Source organism: Aquila chrysaetos, chromosome 5 (genome assembly GCF_900496995.4).
Source record: "Aquila chrysaetos chrysaetos chromosome 5, bAquChr1.4, whole genome shotgun sequence".
Classification (NCBI taxonomy): domain Eukaryota; kingdom Metazoa; phylum Chordata; class Aves; order Accipitriformes; family Accipitridae; genus Aquila; species Aquila chrysaetos.
This window is the reverse complement of record NC_044008.1, coordinates 4,906,725-4,927,626: the sequence shown is the minus strand read 5'-3', so window position 1 is coordinate 4,927,626 and position 20,902 is coordinate 4,906,725. Positions and strand designations below refer to the sequence as shown.

General features: G+C 48.2%; 1 protein-coding gene across 2 annotated transcripts in view; it reads right to left on the bottom strand.

Annotated features, from left to right (window-relative positions):
- Positions 1-182: 182 nt before the first annotated feature.
- LOC115341995 (store-operated calcium entry regulator STIMATE-like) overlaps positions 183-20,902 on the bottom strand; it is a 38,483-nt gene continuing 17,763 nt past the window's right edge. Inside the window, exons 5-9 of one of the 2 annotated variants that reach the window (XR_005932499.1) lie at positions 11,388-11,500; positions 10,216-10,299; positions 9,010-9,126; positions 2,002-2,129; positions 1,246-1,350 (exon numbers count right to left, since the gene is read on the bottom strand). Coding sequence is in view for 1 of the 2 variants with exons in the window: in XM_030015716.1 (XP_029871576.1) it covers positions 1,237-1,350; positions 9,010-9,126; positions 10,216-10,299; positions 11,388-11,500 (428 nt within the window). In the remaining variant the exon portion in view is untranslated. Of the gene's footprint in view, positions 1,351-2,001; positions 2,130-9,009; positions 9,127-10,215; positions 10,300-11,387; positions 11,501-20,902 lie in introns of both variants that reach the window. The other variant, XM_030015716.1, reaches the window with a different exon arrangement.

Sequence of the window (20,902 nt, the reverse complement as noted above, 5' to 3'; positions counted from 1 at the left end):
AAAGTCTGTCTATGGCTCAACTGGGTCTATCGGTTCAGTTCAGTGGATCCTGGATCAGGATCCGGGTCTCATCGCAGCTGTGTATCTGCACCCAGCCTGGGAGTTTATTATGCAGCTGCTCTGTGCTCTCTCTCCCCAAGAGAGCTGTGAAGTGTTTTGCATTTCTGTGTGTTTATAGATGAATAGGGTATGTTAACAAGAGAGCAAAGGCAAAGCCCTGCACCTCACACTTGGAGCAAAAGGTGCCAGGATCTGGGACTCCCGCAGCAGTCCTACCTGAGGCCGTTCCCTTACACCCATAAGATCATGGCTGGTTAATGGGGCTTCAGTTGACTCTTCAGGTCTAGTTTTTGAATCGGGTCCTGCAGAGATTTGATATGTTTATTTTTAAACTAGGTAAAAGGCAAGTAGTCAACTTCTAGTTCCCCGCAAACACTCACTTGTAAGGTGGCAACTGGGATGGATCTCTGAGTCTGTTCCAGCCTGGAGTCCAGCACCAGCTGATGCTGCAGCATCAGGTCTTTGCACTGAAGTGGCTCATACAACCCATCTACAGAAACTGAACACCGTGGCTCAGCTCTTCTGTGGGTTTACTAGGAGACCCCTGCTACAGAAAGACAACCTGCCCTGTGAGGAACTGGTCAGGAAAATTTTCAACAGATCCCCTTCTTCCCTTTTACAGCATTAGGGTTTTGCAAAGCATTAAGCATATGAAGGCATTTCATTTATGAAAGAGTTTTAGGTCAAAAATTTATTGCATTCCTTATAAAAAGTAAAAAGCATCAGATCCACTGAGACAATCTTCCCAATTCAAGACATTTAAATACATATTGCAAACCAATACTTTTAAGTGTTGTGCATATAAAAGTGTCACAGTTCAGGTAGTACAAGATAGATTTTTTTTTTTTCTTTTCTATAAAAAAAAGCAGACAATTTTTTTATTTCAGTCTCTAACCCTGACAAAGTTACACCCAGCTGGCCAGCCAAGGGAAGTATATACCCATGCCCCTAACTGCAATGTGCCTGCATACGTACAGGTTAGGGTCAGACAGCCTCAAGCCTGCACAGATACCATCCCAAAGAGACTACTGCGGAAGGATAGGTCTAGATGAGGCAGGCAAAAGGATCTCTGCAGATTCATAGGGATCAACTAGCATTCCCCACCCTGCCCTTCCTCAGCCAGCTCAAGGATCACAGTGCTGCTTCCCCTCCTCTACCTCCCTTGTCTCTGTGTTGTCAGATGACCACTTGATAGCTGGGCTGCTTCATCTTCTGGTTTGTTCCCTGGAGTCCTGAAATATCCTGGTCACTTTCAGACTGATCAAAATCCATGTCTGGAGAGAGTAACACCTAGAAAGGAGAACAGACAGATGCTGATGGAGTGAGAGTTCTCAGCTCTTCCCGATACTGCTTGCTGAAAGGGTCAAGCACCCCTAGAGGGGTCTGCTGCAAGATCTAATCCTCTCTGGCAGATGGGAAAGGTCGTAAGGTCTCCTTGACCATCTCTCCAACAACAGCCAGACAGATTTGGGCACAGACACCATGATGATCTGGTGTCCGTCATCCCCCCCCCGCCTCGAGAACAGAACAGGCAACTAAAAGCTCTGTTCACCATGGGACAGGACTCACACATAGACATGCATGTTCAGGCCAGGCTGCAGCCTCAGCGGAGATGTACAGAAACTAGGCCACATATTTTGCAAACAGCTGTACCAAATGCAGACCTTTTCCCAGGCCCCCAGCTACTTGCTATCTCCAGAGCTCAGCCAGGAGAGCAAGCAGAGCTATGGAGTTAGCTTCAGCCATAGCCAGCAAGCTCAGGAATGGTGTCCTAGCCTGGTAGCATCTTATTTCTACCTGGCACAGCAGCTCCTGGCTCCATCTGAATTGCAGGAGCCGAAATTGAGCACTGACACCTCTCACCGGTACCTCTTCAGGTAAGAAAGCCCACAGCTTCGCTGCATGATCAAAAGGCTGCCCATTGCCTCCAGGAACACCTACGCTTTCAGTAGCTAACTTCAGACTTGAAGCTACCAACAGGCTCTTTTGAGCTAACTGGCTGCCACCGGCCTGGAGCGTTTGCACGATGCAGACAGAGCCACGTGTGGGGCATCCTCCAGCCACATCATCTGGAAGAGGAAAAAGGCTGAATTTTACTCGGGCTATGGCTGCACTGACTGCAGAAGAGCTGAAACCCAATGCCAGCCAGCAGGCTGGATGCACGGGTGATATTCACAGCTTGGCGGATTGTTTGCTCAACCCCATCCTACCCCTTCTTTTTACCTCAAAAACTCAGCTTTGGGCAAGAGAATCCCTACCCTCGTTAGCCCTGACAGTAGCTAGCTCTAAGCACAGCTGAAGTGCAGTCAAACCTTGTGCTACAGCTTGTATCATGCCCAGCAGTACTTGGGAGCTCAGTCAAGTCATGGGATTTCTGGTCAACACCGGTTCCGACATCAACACTGGCCAGGTCCTTGGCACCTCAGCACCCAACTCTAGAGGGGCACAAGCCTAACAGCACCATCAAGGGCCTCCAGTGATACTTCCCTAGCTGAGCGATGCCAGCAGCCCTTTCCCCCTCCTCCACTTGCCCATCACAGAACCCAAATAGCATCATTAGTTCACGGCTGGTGCAGGGACAAGGGGCAGGTACCACAACCACCCCCACAAACATCGCTTCCTCCAGCAAGGCAGCTTAGACCTCGCCTTAGACCCAGGCCTCAGCCCCGTCTCACCCCACTTTGCTCCAAGACCGAACCAACGCACTATGAAGCCTCCTCCCTGTGCCTGACCCACAGCAGCCTTCCAGCTCAAAAACACAAGTCAAGGGATGGCGCGGGGGCTTTCAGCATTCACATGCAGTGTCCCCAACAGCTCAACGAGTCCCAGAGCCCAGTATTCCCTAGGACAAAACCAGGAGCATGGGGAAATTAGTCTTATCCGTGGCTATTTCCAGGCACGGTTGTGAATTAACATGCCCTCCACTTGTTAGCACTTAGGCAGCACCACGGGGCCAGTCACCACAGCAACAACACGACTAAACAGGAAAAACAAACTGCAATGAGTCAATGACTTCAAAGGAGCAGAAGAGCCGCAGGGGAAGATTTCCTCCCCACCCTCACGCACGCTCCAGCCCCTCCATATCATGTTGTTATCTTCACAGCAGCATATCAGACACTCAAAGGATAGCAGTAGATCAGATTAAGCTCTCTTGCCATCCCCCCCATTGGTCTCAAAGAATTTTTTTTTGGTTCAAGACACACTGGAAAGTTTCCACCTCTTCCAAGTGAAGATTTCCTCTGTTTGTCATACTAATATTGTGATGCTGTTGAACCTGAAAAAATGGGTGGGTAGTTAAGCCACACGCAGCATTATAAACTCACTGAACTCTGACAGGCTGCAACAGGCTAGTTTTGGGGCCTAATGAACTGGTAATTTCAGTGGGTTTCAGCTGCAAACTCAAATCCCCTCGCAGCCAAGCGTGGATGACAGAGCAGGCACTAAGCGTTGCGCATCCAGACCCATTCAGGCTGCTACCTGCCCACCGTACAGCTCGTACAAAGCTGCTCGAGCCAACAGTCCCCCAGTAACCTTTCCACAATTCCCCAGGGAGTTTCATCACAAGACAGCACCTCATCGCTATGACAGTCATGGGACATACCCTCAGATACGGTTTTCAAGCCAAACTCCAGTCCGGGAGTTTTCAGCACAACTTGGACAAGGCAATTCTACCCTGCAGATGCATCCAGGTCAGGATCACAGCGGGTCAGTGGCACAGCTGGGAATGGACCATGGTTTCCCAGTCCTGGGACAATGTGCTACTGTCTCACTCAGCGGTCCTCAAATACTTCATGCATTCCTCCCCGCACCAGGAGGCCAGCAGCTTGTGAAACATGGGTCACACTACCGAAACAGGGCTGCCATGTGCTCTCCCTCCTGCCTGGGAGAAAAGGCTGCCTACTGATTTGGTACTTCACCCGAGCAGACCCTTCAGATAACCAGGCCATCTCAGTGGCAGAGAAAGAGATTCCACAGACAGATGAAAACTATGACACAGGTTGTAAAACAAAGAAGCTCTGGGGACATTTCCCTGCTCGCCATGGAAACCCGTTTGCCTAAAGCTCCACCAGCCTGATGTAGAGGTAGGAACGATCCCACTGTCCTCCTGCACCCAAGCTTAGATGAGTTCCCATGAGACAGCAGGGCTGTGGTGGGTTTGACTCTGGCTGGACACCAGGTGCCCACCAAAGCCACTCTATCACTCCCCCTCCTCAGCTGGACAGGGGAGAGAAAAATATAACAAAAGGCTCATGGGTTAAGGAAAGGATAGGGAGAGATCACTTGCCAATTACTGTCATGGGCAAAACAGACTTGGGGAAATTAGCTTAATTTATTACCAATTAAATCAGAGTAGGGTAATAAGAAAATAAAACCAAATCTTAAAACACCTTCCCTCCACCCCTTCCTTCTTCCTGGGCTCAGCTTCATGCCCAGTTCTCTCTCCCTCCTCCCCACCAGCGGCGCAGGGGGACAGGGAATGGGGGTTGGGGTCAGTTCATCACACGTTGTCTCTGCCGCTCCTTCCTCCTCAGGGGCAGGACTCCTCACTCTTCCCCTGCCCCAGTGTGGGTCCCTCCCACAGGAGACAGTCCTCCACGAACTTCTCCAACGTGGGTCCTTCCCACAGGCTGCAGTTCTTCACGAACTGCTCCAGCGTGGGTCCCCCACGGGGTCACAAGTCCTGCCACCAAACCTGCTCCAGCGCTGGCTTCCCACGGGGTCACAGCCTCCTTCGGGCATCCCCCTGCTCCGGCGTGGGGTCCTCTGTTCCCGGGCTGCAGGTGGAGATCTGCTCCCCCGTGGACCTCCCTGGGCTGCAGGGGGACAGCCTGCCTCGCCGTGGTCTTCCTCACGGGCTGCAGGGGAACCTCTGCTCCGGCACCTGGAGCATCTCCTCCCCTCCTTCTGCACTGACCTGGGGGTCTGCAGGGCTGTTGCTCTCACATGTTCTCATTCCTCTCTCCAGCTGCAGTTTCTGTTCCACAGCAACTTTTCCCCTTAACTCTGTTCTCCCAGAGGCACTACCACCATCACTGATGGGCTCGGCCTTGGCCAGCAGCAGGTCCATCTTGGAGCCGGCTGGCATTGGCTCTGTCGGACATGGGGGAAGCTTCTAGCAGCTTCTCAAAGAAGCCACCCCTGTAGCCCCCCTGCTAACAAAACCTTGCCATGCAAACCCAATACAAGGGCTGACAGGCGAGAGAATCTCCTTCCAGCGGCACCTCAATGCCCACCTTCATTTAACATTCCTCCCATAAGGACCGGGCACCTTAGTTCACCTTGAGCTATTTAAAAAATCAGCTCTATTAAGCAACCAGCAAATCAAACTCGCTCTTGGAGTATTCTTCAATACTTAAAAGCAAGCAGCATAGGTATTGGCATTCATCAGTATCTTCAGCCTAGGGATTTGCCAAAAGTCACAGCTCCTATAAAGGGAATTGGGATAGGTGCTGAACTCCATGCTGACCAAAGGCAGGTCCCCGTGGAGTATATTAGCTTTCCTCCCAACCTTAAACTAGCCTCTAGATTCACCCTAACAGTGGTACTTGTGAGAACCATTATTAGACCAAATTTTGCTTTAAGGCTCGTCTCTGAAAATGTAAGCCTTCAGAAAAGAAGCAGAAACTCATTCACCTCCCTTGGGAAAAAAAACAAAAACAAGTTCAAAAAAGATCAAATAAAACATTATTAAAACTGACTTGTTTTCCTGAACAGAGGAAACAAAGAAATCACTGATAAGATCTAAAGTTTATTGGCACTTGCAAGGGCAAGGGAAAAGACAGTCAGGTCAAGGGCAGGACACATGCAAAGGAGAAATAAGGGCCACGCAGATGAATGCATTTCCCCAGCCTGAACAGCACTGGATTCAGACTGGCACTCTCGAGAGATCTCTTTCTATTCCATGGGGGGGGGGGGGGGGGGGGGGAATACTACTGTGAGGATTTACCAAGGCAAGGCACAAGTCTGAAACAAGAGAAAGCTTTAAGACTGACTTGGAAGGAATGGTGAAATTCTTCCAACCATGAGTTTGTCCCTTTCAGGGTTTCAGTGTAAAAATGTTCAGCATTTGCTCCGTTATAAGCAAGAGCCCATTGTCACATCTGTGGCTCACCAGAAGAGCCTTTGGTCTACGCTGCAGCCATGGACTCAGTAAGCGACATCAGTGGCAGGATTGCTGGGTTTCATCTTGCTACCCAGCTGGTCTACCAAGCCAAGGACAAAGCTGAGTTTTCCTGCTATCCCTATAGGAAATACTGAGCGTGGGTTTTTCACAGGTTAAATCCAGCCCACCCTTTCCATTCTCCTTCCTCTCTGCCCTTCCTTTTCCAAACACAAACTGCTAGTTCGAGTGAAAATAATGACACTCTCTATTGGCGAGATAGGCAGAGTGTTGAAATTCAAGAAGGCAGCATGATGGGGAGCTGTTGGCGCCTGCTGCCAGACAGCCCTGATGAACCCTGATAAACTGCAGGACACATTAGCCTCAGCCAGCTCTGCCCTGTACAGGGATGCTTCTCAGCCTCCCTCTTTCCCTTTCTGTGGGGCAGCTGGGAGGGAAGAAATTCCCCAACTTGAACAGGTTATTAGCAGCAACGAGCCCAGCAAACCCTCATTTTCTGTTTTTGAGCCTAAATTCCAACCAATCCAGCTCTAGGGCCCAGCCAGCCAACATAATCTTTAATTCATAGCCTAAAAAAGTTGACACATGAAGCAGGAGCCTATGGCTATACCTCAAGGCCCAGTGCCAAAAAAAGAGAGCTGGAAAAGCAGGTCACCCACTTCTGTATTTCTTCATTACCTGCCTTCTCTGCCCAAACTATTTGTTGGGCCAGAGACACAGGAACATGTCTGAGCAGAAAGGAGGCAGTCCCTATAGACTGTTCCAGGTACAAACCAGTCCCCTCGGTAGCTCCACTGTACCGCGATGGATCAGAGGGTTTCAAGATGGAAAGATGACCTGCACATTGAAGGTCTTAGCAAAAATTTGTCTGAGAGACTCAAGTACTTGGAAGATGGAAGAAGCCTTTGACGACAGGAGTCAGACTGTAGGAGTCCACTTTCCACTGCTTGAAACAACCCATCTAGTTGAACTACCAGAAGAGCCTTTCCTAGCTTCTGGAGATTAATAGATATCTTCCCTGCAGATTATTCGAAACTGAGCTAGAGGCCACAAAACACTTGGCCCACCTTCAGCGGAGCAAGGCAGAGGATCGGCTCCATTTCCATGGAAAACCATTAACTGCGATGCCATCTGTGTACCCACAGCAGCAAGCCATCTATAAGACTAGATGCTCCAAATTTAGGTTTGAAAAGCTAGAAAGGAGATTGGCGTCTCAACTAGAGATGCTACCTCCTTACCCTTGTTTCTGAGCTGGTGTAATTTTAACCGATCTTAAACCTTCAGGAACATACCAGCATATCCAGTCAGTAAGGCAGATCTTCACCTCCACTTTTTCATTTGGAGCAAACCTCCAACCTAGCTCCTTCAAGGAGGTACCACTCTCGAACATCAATCACCACTAAGAAACCGTGACTGTGCCATAACCAGCGAGATGTTCATGCCCAGAATTAATCCACCTTCACATCCTAGGTATGAGTTCTTAGCTTCAATGCACAACTATCAAGACATACTGGTACTGCCCAGCTCAGGTCTCTCTTCCCTCCTCTCTCCAAAACAATAAAAGATTTCTCAGGGATGCCCCGACCAAACACACCAGTCAGGAAACTCCCTGGGGCACACTGTTCACATGTTTCTAGTGACCTTGCCAAGCTACAACTGTTTATCTGGAGGGCAGGCCAGGAGGAGTGACTCACTTGTCTCAACAGCTGCTCACATCTGCCTGCCCACCCTGCCAGAGGGAGGATGCCTCCAACACCGCATCCCCATGAGCTGCGACTGCTTCCCCACTGCACCCTTGAGCTGTGGAAGCCACCGCTGCTGTGCGGACCACCAAGCACACCATTAAATACTATTACCTCCGTGTGCATTGCAATGTCACCAGTAGTTGGCCATCCCACCCATCAGCAAAAGAGCAGAGTTACTCTTTTAAAAGAGCTCTCGGAAAGCAAGAGCTATTTCCATTCATCCTAAATTCCTTGGCAGAAGCTACTCCGGGATCCAGCCTGCAACTGCCAGAAGCTATCTTATCTCAGCAAGTCTCGCCAGTGAACTGCAGGATATCAGCAGCCATACACAGAGCACTTTGAAAGAGGGTCTGGGTGCCAGGGGAAGGAAGGGAATTCAACCCAGAAACTCAGGCTGTGGTCTCTGCCCAAAAGGCGATGAGACACAAAGATACCACTTGCCCAGCAAATCACACGTCATTAACAAGAACAAAGTCTGCTGGGACTGGAGCACTTCCTCCCCCCCCATAACTTTTGAGTGTCAAGCTCAGACTACACGAAATACAGCTTCCTACAGCTAACGGACCATCATCTGGCTAAAAAAATGCCAAATGCTGACAAAAATAGGATTCCCAGCTAGCCCTTGTCCTCTAAGAAGGATGCTACCAATTACAGTAAGGAAAGCAAGCTCTTCTAAGCCAAGATCAATTACAGTTAAAAATGGGAAAGTTGGAAGAGATGGTGCAGAGGTACCCCTCCAGCTTCAGCCTGCCGCTCCAACAAGCCCACACAGGTTAGTGCAAAAGCTAGCCCATCCTTCACAAGATACTGTCATCATTTAGGGCAATATTTCAGTGACACTTTGTAGGCTGTAATATTGCTCTTTGTTAGACGGGGACAAATCATCCCAGAAGACATCCTTCTGTTGACCTCAGCTACAAGCACGGAAAGTCAGTTTGACTTAGAAGGATCATCAATCACATGCACAAAGCATCACCCTAGGTCTAGGTAACGTGATGATATGTTGTCTGATTGTGGTGAAGCACGCAGACCGTGCCATAAGCTTGCAGTTTGGTCTCAAACATGGGACATCCTTGGTCTTACCTGAGATTCCTCAGTCCTCCTAGCTCGAGGAGTTTCTGTGGATCCATTGATGTCCACGGTGTCCTTCTGCTTATATTTCCTCATGATCAAGCTGTCCACAACCCAGAACATAATGGCCTTGGGGAGAAAGAAGTTGCATGAATAGATTGCAGAGACCGAAATGCAAAGTCATTCAATCACAGATATTTCTTCTCCTCTTGGTTTCTGCAGATGTCCAGCCTTGATCAACCTAATTCGATATCTAAATTAACCCTGCATCAACTGTGTCCATGGGGGCTGGACGAGTCAAATTCCTGAGATCCCTTCTCACATAAATCCTATTGATTCCATAGTTGTTGAAGACCCAGTGAAGAAGGGTATGGGGTGGGGGTGTGGAAAAGACCACGATAGGCCAAATTTCCACGCGGAAATATCCACCGAGCCAAGCTCCATCCCGGGTCAACCTGCTCTGTCTGTATCAGTCACTGGTCAGTTCTTCAAGAACCAGAGTTTGCTTTCAAACAAGGAAATGCAATCTGGGGTGGGGAAAGAGCCTGGTAGCACAGGCAGGTAAACCCAACTTTGCCAATGCCGCATCCGTTGCGGTGCTCATGGTATAAACTGAAAAGAGTTCAACTCACTCCTTGTCCAGGGGGGATTTGAATATTAACACCTTGTTCTCACTTCCCATCTTCACAGAAACTAAGCAGCAGGTCAAGGATTACCCAGAATCAGGGAAACCAGGAAAAAGCTGAGCTTTCAAGAGGTTTTACCAAACTAGTTTTTCAAAGATCTGGGTAACCTGAACACCTTGCCTCGCTGTAACGCAATTTGAAGTCTAGCCAAACGGCTAGATTGGCAGGTTGCCGAAAGTCACCACTGACAAGCCATCCTATAGGAACTTAAAGAACTTTGGGTCATTCCCACCCCTGTAGCTTGCTGCCAAGACGCAACCCTCAGCTAATGAGCCCCAGCTTTCTTCAAAGTCAGCCACCCAGCAGCTTGGACAAGGGAACGGGTATTAGGAACAGAGACCATGGCAGGGCAGTAGTAACATATTTTTGTGTATTCATGACAACCAATATATTTGTTCCCCCTCCCCTCCACCCTGTCCCAATCACTTCAATTACTCAAGGCTGACCGAAGCCAGTTCCTGTACACGCTCCCCACTGGGGGGACCGTAATTTCCAGACCACCCCACCCAGTGCTTGCAGAGGCACCACTTACATTGACTATAAAAGGCACAACAAGCATGACCAGGACGAGCTCCAGCTGAGGGTTTGGGATGTAACCCAGGAGGATCTGCTGAAGCTGCAGAGGGGAAAGCATTCAGAAGCATTATATGAACAGCTCTGTTGTGAGATCTTTGCTGCAAACCGGTTGCCTTCTTACGCCAGCAGTCTCCTAGCTAGGGCTCTGCAGCCTTTGCTTTAGCCCAGCTCTTAGATTACACGGGCTATTCCTTTAGCCCAGCTGCCAGACATAGGATTTTGTACAGACCAAGAAATAAGTACTGCTAGTCTTTCATTTTAACTAGCCGTGACAACTGGTGGGACTTTTCTTGGCTCCTTGGAGCCTAGCTGCGAAGTAAGGACACCAGCCATGCGTGATAAGCATGGAGAGAAATCCAACAGCATCTCTGGATCTAGCAGTGCGTGCTGCTGAACATGTTCACGTCCAAGTCAGCACTGTAGGCTACTGGGTTAGAAGGACAAGCCCTTGACGGGAACAGATAAGTGCTCCCAGATTGCTGTAAATAACTTCAGTCAAGTCACATCAGCCTGGGAGGTACTAGGCACTATGTGTAAATGCGCTCAATACTGGATTTACCCATCAACACCCAGAATTGGTTTTTATACCCATCACACCTACCTGCCACCAGGTACGTGGCTACAACTGCCGAAGGATTATTATTTTTATTTTTTAAGAGAGAAACTCATAATCAACACAGTTACCATTGCATGAGCTACCATACAGAAGCAGTTGCAGGGGGGAAGGACAGCATACTACTGAGATAGCTCATTCGCAATTAACCTATAAAAATCCCCTTAGTCTAGGCATGGGATAACAAAACACCAACATGAACTGACTTGATGAAATCCTCTGGCAGAACTGAAGTAGCTCAGTTGCCAGCCCAGCATATTTTATCCTTCCAAGAATGGAAAATTAAAGCAGCATCTTATTCCACTAGCTTTTGACTAGCAAGAGAGTGTACCAAAAGCCAAACTGTTATGAAAGTCATATTTCCCCAAACTTAAGTCATAGCTAATGATTACAGAGAGATGTCAACAAGTCATAAGGATTAAAGACCTATGATGATGGGGACCACTAATAAGGCAAAGCTGACAAGAAACAAGCCACAAGAGCTGTGGCTAGAAAAATACAGCTCAGAAGCTTACCTTTGTCCAACCAGGGATAAGCAGGACAAGGCTAATCACAGTCTTCTCAAAAACCATTATCAGCAAGTAGAGGATACACTGGCCAATCCAGGCAGCAGCTTGTGGAGGGTCACCTGGGAAAACAGCATATTAAATCTGACACAGAGGACAGGAGGAGACAGCCTTGCAGAAAAGTTGCCTCATGCTTGATACCCGAGCTGATTAGAGGGACAGGGAAGCGTTTCGATATCGCAAGTTTTGCAGCAATACAAATACTCAATACCAAACTTAAAATTAGTGGAAAGATTTTCTATCTATAGTTGTAGGAGCACATGCCTGGGGTAGAGAGGTTTGGGGTCCCTGCTGGGTCTAAAAGACATTACTCCATTGAAGATCAAAACATACCAAGATCTAAGCTCAAATCTTTCTAATTAAAAAAAAAAAAAAAGTAAATCTGACTTGCATTAGAGAAAATTTAGCAGACTTGCATCCCTTGCTACTTGCAGCTCACAGTGCATTTTTGCAAACTGATGTAGAAAAATAGGCACAGAAAGGCAAAAATGCACCCCACTTCCATTTGTGGAGAATCCCTGTTATCAGGGCAGCTATTTGCCTTTCATACTGCAGTTGTGCTTTTGAATTAAACTTGGCTATAAGCAAGAGACCTCTCCCTTATAGGTTGCCACCAGCCTTTTGTTCTAGAAGCCAGTTCTCTTTTTCTACTCCTTTTAGGGCTGATTCTGAAATGAAGATGGCAATTAACCAGACCTCTGGTTAATTTGAAGAGCAAGCAAGTAACAAAGGAATTTCAGACATGACTTAAAAAGCCCTACCTACCTCCCAGATGCTAACAATATCTGTATTCATCTTCCTCCTGCCTTGTTCTCCATTCCTTACCTCTGAAACGCACCAAGAGGAGAAAACCGCCACCAAAAATCTTGCTTTGCATCCCCTTGCCCCATTGCCTGTCCTTTCTAGATCAACTGCTTTGCTGGAGCAAGTCCTACAAGCATCCCACAAGGCAGATAGGCAGCTTCTGTAAAAGGGGAGAGACACAGCTCTGGCTCTGCCTGAAGGCCTGAAGACCTGAAATTCCCTGTTTATCCAGCAACCCCAGCACTCACAGCCACTCCTGAGCTCTCGAGGGCCACAGCTTAGCTGTATCTTGTGTACCTAATGGAAAAGCCATTCCTGGTAACTCTAAGGAGACTGGATCAACTTTTATGAATCTTGGTTTAGATAACAAATACGTTCTCCTCCACTTGGGGGCAAGGATGCACAGGACCTTCGAGATGCATTTTTGCCCCTCTCCTTCAGCCACCGATGGGCATTACCAGTATCCACCCCATGGTGTTGAGCTACTTTGAGCTGGCTGGATACAGGGGTTTGGGGGGAGGAAGCCCTGCTTGTAAAAGGGTGCAAGTATCCCCTCTCCTCAAAGCACAGACCACTAAAATCCTCCTTAGAGAAAGCTTCAAAGCTCAGAAACCTCAGCATCCTACTCAAACGGTTCCTTACAAGCATGCGTTGCTTTGGGGCATCAGTTGTTTTGTTCGCCCCTTGTCTGGTACCCTCTTATCAAGGTACCAGAGATTTAATTTCTCTTCACCTTGGCAAACCTAGAAAAGTCTGCAGAGATGGGTCCCCTCCACTTTTCCCCCACCTTTCCAGTGGATAGGAGCCTCTTAGGAGTAGCTCACAAAATCCTGGCCATTTTGACCAGAATGGCAGACTGATAATCCTTTCTGAATTAAAACTAATCCCCATAGCAATCCCCGAGACAAGACACTGCTGGACTGACCCTCCTCTATACAAGGACCAGTAAGTATCCTGCACACTCCCCTATTAAAAAAAAAGTAAAAAAAGCCAGTCATTAAAGACATCATCTGCGATTTGTCTCCTGCTAAGCCTTACCCACCCAGTCACCAGCAACAGTGTGAAAATTTCTGATCACAAATTTCAATACAAGAAGCATAAGCTTTCAGTCCTAAACAGAATTATTTTTTTTTTTTGCTGATGAGGTGAACGGCTGGTTACATGATACTTGCTGTCTGAGCAAGAGACAGGGGCTCCATTGCTCCAGGTTTTAGAGCAATTTACTCAAAAAGAATCAATGCTAATTAAATATGAATGCTTCCAATGGGGTACTTACCAAGTAATAAGTAAAAGCATATTTGCATTGTTAACAATGATAATGGTACCGTATCTATTACATGTGCTTGCTTCAGCCCTCTGTAAGCACCCTGACAGCTGGTTATCATCTTCCCAGACTCATCAGAGTATCTCAGGTCCGCAAAACTGAGCTACAGTATCTGGCTTAGGAAAGCTGCAGCATTTCCTTTTACCACTTGAATATAAAGATAACCCCCGGCAACACTTGTTTCTAGCATAATCAGGCCAAAATTTGGAATTGCATCTGTGCAAGAGAACCCAACCCACCGTGAGATGCCAATGCTCGACGTGCTGTCGGATGGCAGCGGACTGGGAGCTCTGCCCCACTTTTCTCAGCACAATACAGCTGAGACGAGGCAGGGGAAGACACCACCCGCAGTTTGCAAAAAGCACATTTATCCAAACCACTATGTAAACCTCTGGCCACAGAGACCAGCAGTGCATACCAGGATTTAGTAAGAGTTGGTATCCAACCAAGCCCAGCTCTAGGGGGATCTGCTTCCCAGCAAGGGCAAAACAGGTTTGCGTGTGTATTTGTCCTTATTCTGTCATTTGTTAGCAACATACCAAAACATCTGCCTCGTTGCAAAGCTACGGCTAAGAAGTAGAAGCGTACGGCGTCTCCATGCCGGAGACCTCCGAACGATCACCTCGCGTCCCACCTTTTTGATTGCTCAAGCTGTGCTCGAGAAGGAAGCGAAGGAGGGGAGAGGGAAGGACTGAGAAGCCAGAGGTGCAGAGAAGCTGCTGAGCTGGGATGACAGCGAGGAGAGCGCGCCAGGCCAGCAGGCAACCGCGCAGAGGGAGGGAAGGAAGAGGGAGCCAGGAAGGTTACGTGCAAGCGCAAGCAGCAGAGCCCGCAGAGGATTTCAGAAAGCACACGTCTCCGCTCCCTGGCGGGCAACGGCTTAATGGGTGGTCTGCGGAGGAGACGGGAGCAGCGTTACAGGCGGCTGGCAGTTAAAGGCCAGCGTCAGAGAGGCTTTGATCCTCCTGAAGTGTGGACAGCCTCTCCCGGCGGACTCGCGTGCCTAGCTGTCTTTGGCACAGGTGAGGTAGAGCGGGGGTCTTTGCCCCATACCCCAAGACCGACCAATTGTCCTACAAACCCCCGTGTTACCATCACCCATCCGAGCTGCGAGTACAAACAAAACAGGAAAACAAACATATCCATTGTGTCCTTCCTGCATTTGAACTCTTTCCCTTTTGCTCTGTGTTGTCAGCTGTGTTCTGTCCCCCATGGGGAGACAGGACTAACAGCCACAGCACCCTTTGCAAGTCGGCTCTTCTGAGCTGCAGTCACGACGGCACTCGCGGAACACTTCCCTCTGTCATCTTAGCTTGCCCAAAAAGCAGCAGCAAGTTTGACGTCTGTCCCAGATACCTGGCCCCTCACACCCTTTTGGGGATAGGAGATCTCTACCATTCATCATCACAAACGGCAGGCTATGGTTCTTAGTTTTGCATACTGTGCACTAGACAGCCCTAGCCAGGTTTTGGCTAACCAGGCTGATACACAGACACTGGAGAAGACAACCTGCTTCTTAACCCACACTCAGCATGGACTTGCCCATGTCTCCAAGGTTAACAGCTCTTCGCCCAAAAAATTTTCCCTTCACTTCCAGTTTGGAAGAAAGCCATCAAATTGCTCTTGAGTTTTCTTGAAGTTTGACAACCTTTGGAAAACCTTTTCTCCCTTTGCTAGAGAACAGTTTTTACTGTGCAACTGCAAGATCCTACCCAGGGAACCCCACTTCTCTGAGACCAGAGGTCTGCCCCAGTTAGGCCAGCTTCACTTGCTAAGCATACAGGGCATGTGCAAGTAGTACAGCAAGTCTGCACTACCAAGCAGGACAGACCTGCACCCCTTACTACCCACCACATCCCACCTTGCCAAAGGTGCCTCCATCACAGCATGGAGCTTCAAATATTCCTATTTCTCACTCTGGTCTTTTGTGCATCGCCTACAGAAGATGCTGTGAATCTCCTCCACAGTTAGAGGGACATCAGCACTTCTTACATGTCCAGGGTAGACAGTGGAAGGGTATGGAAAAAGACCCACAGACCTACACAGAGGCCAGATTTGGCCATCTGCTCTATCACCTTAAACAGCTCAAGACTGCTACTGGTTTGCAACATCTTCCTCCTCCTTTTCCATTCTGAGCTTTGTTTTCAGACTACGGGATGAGATGTTTCTGTACAGGAGTCCATCCTGGAGCAGAGAATTAGACAGGACTTAATTTCCATCCCCTGACAGGAAGATCAGAGGGTGTCTCCGCAGTTACTTCTTACTGCATCTTGGTCTCCCAAAGACAGGAGGCTTCTCTGTGCCAAAATAACTCAGGATAAAGATGAAAATGAAACAGCAGCATGGCCCACAGGGCTGCAAGGATGACTTCAGCTATAGACGGTGGCTCATTTCCCCTTCACCAAGGAGCTCAGCTGGCTGCTCCTTACATCAGCAGGTCTGAAGTCATCCGAGGATCCTTGATCCACCTCAGAGTGGCCATTATCCAAGTCTAACTCACCACTAATTCATCTAACTCTGACTAATACCAGTAACATACAAGTCACCATCTATTGGCATCTCATCAGGGAAGAGGCAGCTTTGGTGTGGTCCCTGGACAAGCCCATAAGACAGATTGGACACATCTCCTCCTTCCACAGCTAGGAAGCAAGGCTGGAAAACTTGAGCTGATCCCAGCTAACCACACACCTCACCGAGGTGCTGGCGTCCTACAGCAAGATGGTCAGAGGCATCCTCAGATGCAACTTAATGTCTTCAATGGATCAAGTGCTGTCCAGAGGTGCCCTGCTCCATGGATGGGAGAGGATTCTTCTTACATGAAGTGTTTCCATTCCATAAATCTAGGTGAGGGCCTACAGGACTGTTTCTGTCACACAAGATTGCCAGCCAGCAAAATACTAATCTGCTACCTGGAGGCTAAAAAAAAAAAAACCCAAAGTAAAAAAAAAAAAGAAAAATAGATGCCCTCCTCTTTGCTGTGTTCAGAGCTTCCCTTTCCTTGTAGGAGAGTAGGGAACTGGTCCAAAGGATCTTCGCAGCCTCCACATCACACCTGTTAGGAGATTACATGTATCCTGCTCCCTTCGAACACTTCCAGTGTCTTGTCCCCAGTCCTAGTTGGAAGGTAACCCAGGACATCTCAGCTCTACACATTGATTCTACCACCAACCTCTCTTTTTCGCTTAATGAACACCCTTTGCTCAAACCTTCCTATAGCCTTCTCCCACCCTGATAGAAATAAATATCCTCCTTCAACCCGAAGGATGCACACACTGCATTTACACTGGTCTCCTCCCGCAGTGTCGCTGGTGCTCCCCACCATCAGCAAAACTTCCCAGGTGCAGACCTAGGACCACTGGTGCCTGCAGCAGCTCACACAAACCACGTCTCACATATTCCGCTTGTGCGTGGGAGCCCGACTGCTCGCAGAGCAAAAGTGGCACTGCTTGAGGTATTTGAGTTGTTACCACACAACAGGATTAGTTTTAATCCAGGCTGTCTAATGTACCAAGCTGTCAGCATAGCCCACATGTTACTGCCAGACAGCTTTATTTACAGTCTTTTGGGGACTGCGTGTGCACTGAGCAGGTAGGAAAAAGCTTAACCATAGCCAAAGCAAAGGGTTCAGGGGGGTTGAGAAAAAGCAAATATTTGAAGGCACTGAAAATTGTACTGGGTGACACGGTGAGGATAGAAAAAGTCAATAAAAACCTCTTAAAAGATACTCAAATGACACCTCCAAAACCAAGGGATGTAATTATCAGTGCCAAGTACAGAGGACGATAAGAAATAGCAGCAAAGCATCTGAATTGCAGAGAAGTGCTCACCTGGAGGGCAAGAACAGGTTTTCAGAGACTGGGACCTAACGCATCCAGCAGCCAGGTGTGTCCAGTGGACATCCCAGACCCTCTCTGGCATGTTCTGCACCTGAACTAAAAGCGAGTATACAGCTGGAATCAGTCCCCAGTTTGCAGCGTCACACCACTGCTCTGGGTCTTCGGTCCCCAGAGATACTTCCAGTGCAGCGGGGTAAACACTGCTGCTATCCTCCAGAGCCAGGAGGTTCAAAGGTTTGCAGCCCTGCTGAGAGCAAGGGACCTGACCACACACTCGACCCTCAGTCCCCTCCTTACTTTTCCTCCCCTGGTCCTAGGGGTGGAAAGGCCAAGCATGCTAAGGACAGGACAGCCCCTCAGGTTAGAGCTATTTTCAGCAGTATTTCCTCAAGCATTAGGAGCCAGCTCCCTTGGCTGCTTCAGGACGTGGGAATATTTGTTATGGAAATTTTGTACACCACCACAACAGGGCCAAAAGCAGCCTACACGGGTCCTCAGTTAAACTCAGCAGCTGGCACAGAGCACATTCTCCTATAACTAAATCTGACCAGCAGAGTTCAACAGGCCACTAAACAGACTTTAAAGGCCTCCAAGCAACATGCTTTTCCATTTCCAGACAGTGAATGAGCACAAAGCATCAAGCTTAGACTAGTCAGTGACCACAACCACGGTCATACACAAGTCAGCATCCAGATGGGCATCCAAAGAGGCATTTTCAAGCGAGAACACCCTCTTTTTCTCCCCCTCGTTTCTTAATGCTTTTCTAGAGCATGTTACTTGCACATTGCAGAAACCATCTCTTAATGCAAATTCATAGTATTTGTGTACTTAAAAGAAATAATCCAGTATTTCTAAAGTAACGCTTTAGAGTTATTAGACACAACTAAAATGCCAGGACACTGCAGCCATCCAGAGGCTCCCTCTAGGGACCTGCTTATTCCCATGGGAATGAGGGAGGGAGAAGAGGGCCGGAGAAATTTGGAGGTGGGGCACAAAGCTGAACTAGGCTTCATCTGCACACTCTGACTCCAGCCAGCATCTCCCCTGCTCAGTCCGTATAGGCCCACCAGCACCTCCAAGACCTTGGGTATCCACCTCCCAAGTCCTTTGCAGCTTAAACTCTGCTTTGTTCTCCTCCTTGCAGAAGTTCCCTACAGGGAAAGGGCCTATAGACACGGCCTGCTGCTACCCTGCGAGAGCGATGGAGCACAGAGCATTTGTGGAGTTTGTTAGCTTTGAGTCTGTGTAAGGCAACCATCACTCTCCAAAGCCTACTTGAACCACGATGAAAAATGAACTTCTCCAACCTTTGATCGTAGGAGCCAAGCATCTTCAGAAGAGACAGCAGCCTTTTAAAAAGCAGTTTCCTGTGCTTAGAGGCAGTCCAAAGAGTAATCAAGATCTGTTGGGCAAAGATGGAGGAACATAAGCATATGGGAGCCTTTGACTTCTCCACTAGCTAAAAACCAGGTCATTCCTGGCTGCGGCAGCCTTTGGCTAAGAGCTCAGGCACAAGAGAAGCTGATCTCAGAATGGCCGTCTCCTGGTTTTCGGAAATACGAAAGCAATTGATTTTTCTAAATAGTCCTGGACAGCTGCATGCTTAAAATAGCAGCATAGATTTAGGTGCTTTCCCTTCCCTTTTCTTTCCTTCCCCATTAATGCAGCTACTACAGTCATACAGGGAGAACCACCCAGGGCCGTGGAGACAGGCACACCGACGGCAGAGCAGAAGGGACTGCTGGAGCCCAGAACAAAGGGTAACTGCAGCGGTTTGCATCAGTTGCAGGGATGCAACCAAGAGTTGCAGGGTCAGAAAGGAAGCAGCTGCAACAGATTTTTTTTTTTTTTTTTTTCTTTTTTTTTCTTGAAGACCATGCAGGTAGATGGGTACTGGCTATACTGGACAAAGACACAACTGTTCTTTCCTGATGGTTGGAGCAATGGCACTCACCATTGTCTGCACCACAGATTTGGTGCTTCCCTGGTATTCTGCCCTTCCTCCTCTGCAGGACTGCACGAGACGCTTTTGCTCCTCAGGAGAATTGAGGAAAGCAACATAAAGTCTGGTACAGCAATTAGACTAGAAAACAAATCATATTTCTGGAGCCTGTATTAAACTGTACAAAGTTTACTAGCATCTTCCAAATGATTTTGGAAGTTACTTAACATCTGAGATGAGGATAGCAGTGTTTTCCTTCCCTAGCCCTACAGCAGGATTGCATTGGACACGCCACTTGACTTCCACCTAACTTTTCCATTGTGGTCACTCTGGCCAGAGACCTGCACCAAGAGCAGCGCTCGGTGGATGAGATATTTAATCCCCCATTCAAGACCTAAATTCAAGCAACAGCAGAAACTTTTTTTTTATTATTAATGAAAGCAAGATTTCCTCAGAGGAGTGAACTGTTTCTGTAGTCTAAGCCAGCCTTCATGAGGGGCCAGCTACAGCTCAATGGAAGTTCATTACTGCTCTGCAAGGTTAAAGCAAGCTGTCAATACACTTCAACATTTCCTTGCTTCTGCTCAACTGCAGATGTGGCATGTGAAGCTGACGCTGTGCCCTGGGATGACTGTGGCTGGGCTTTGAGTCCTTGTTGCTCAAAGGGGGAAAAAAATGCCAGTCCCCGAACCAAGAATATCTGGATTTCTCTGCTGTCTCATCTGAATGACTTCAGCACTCTGTGGCTCCTCAGCATTTTGAGAAAGAGCCATTAGGAAAAAAAAACACATAGTCCCCACCAAATACATGGTGTCAGGGTGCTGAACCTGCTCTGGAGACCACTGCAGCCTCTAAAGCCGCTCTCAGGTTTGATGAGAGTCAGCCCTGCCATGTCCCATCATTTCAACCCATCCGTTTGCTGTCTCACAAACTCAACCATCCCCTTCATCCTGTGCCATGACCCATTTACACAGGCTGAACGTGAGCCTGAGTAAGAGCTCACAAGCCAGTGGGGTCTCCACACTAATCCTACTTTGGTCCAAGTTTCACCAGCTCGGTTATCAGAGCAGCTACTAAGAATACAAAGGAATGAGACGACCTTCAGAATAGACTTAATGATTAAGGTCTTAAAGGTGGGAACGTGATTGGTAGGACTAGGATGTGTTTTCTAAAGTAAGACTGACTTCGTCTTTATATTAGATACAACCTGAAATAGGCAAAGGGTTAATTTTTCCCTTCCCTGCAGCCACAGAGCAGCACTGCTCTCCTGGAAGCTGGCTCTGCTCTTTCTGAAGAGAAGTGCTACCCTCTAGTGGGGCTGGCTGAGAAAAGCTTTTCGGAAACTCCTTTTCTCCAACTCAAGGCAGGAATCGAAGAGAGAGGCCAGGTTCAGGCATGCTTAAAATTGAGGGGGGTCGTGGTTTTTGTTGTTGGGGTTTTTTTTTTGTTTTTTTTTTTTTTTTTTTTTTTTTTTTTTTTTTTTTTTTTTTTTTTTAAACCAGCTGGCACCTCCACACCCCTTCCCCAAGTCATTTGAGAGCTCAGCTTTGGGGCCAGG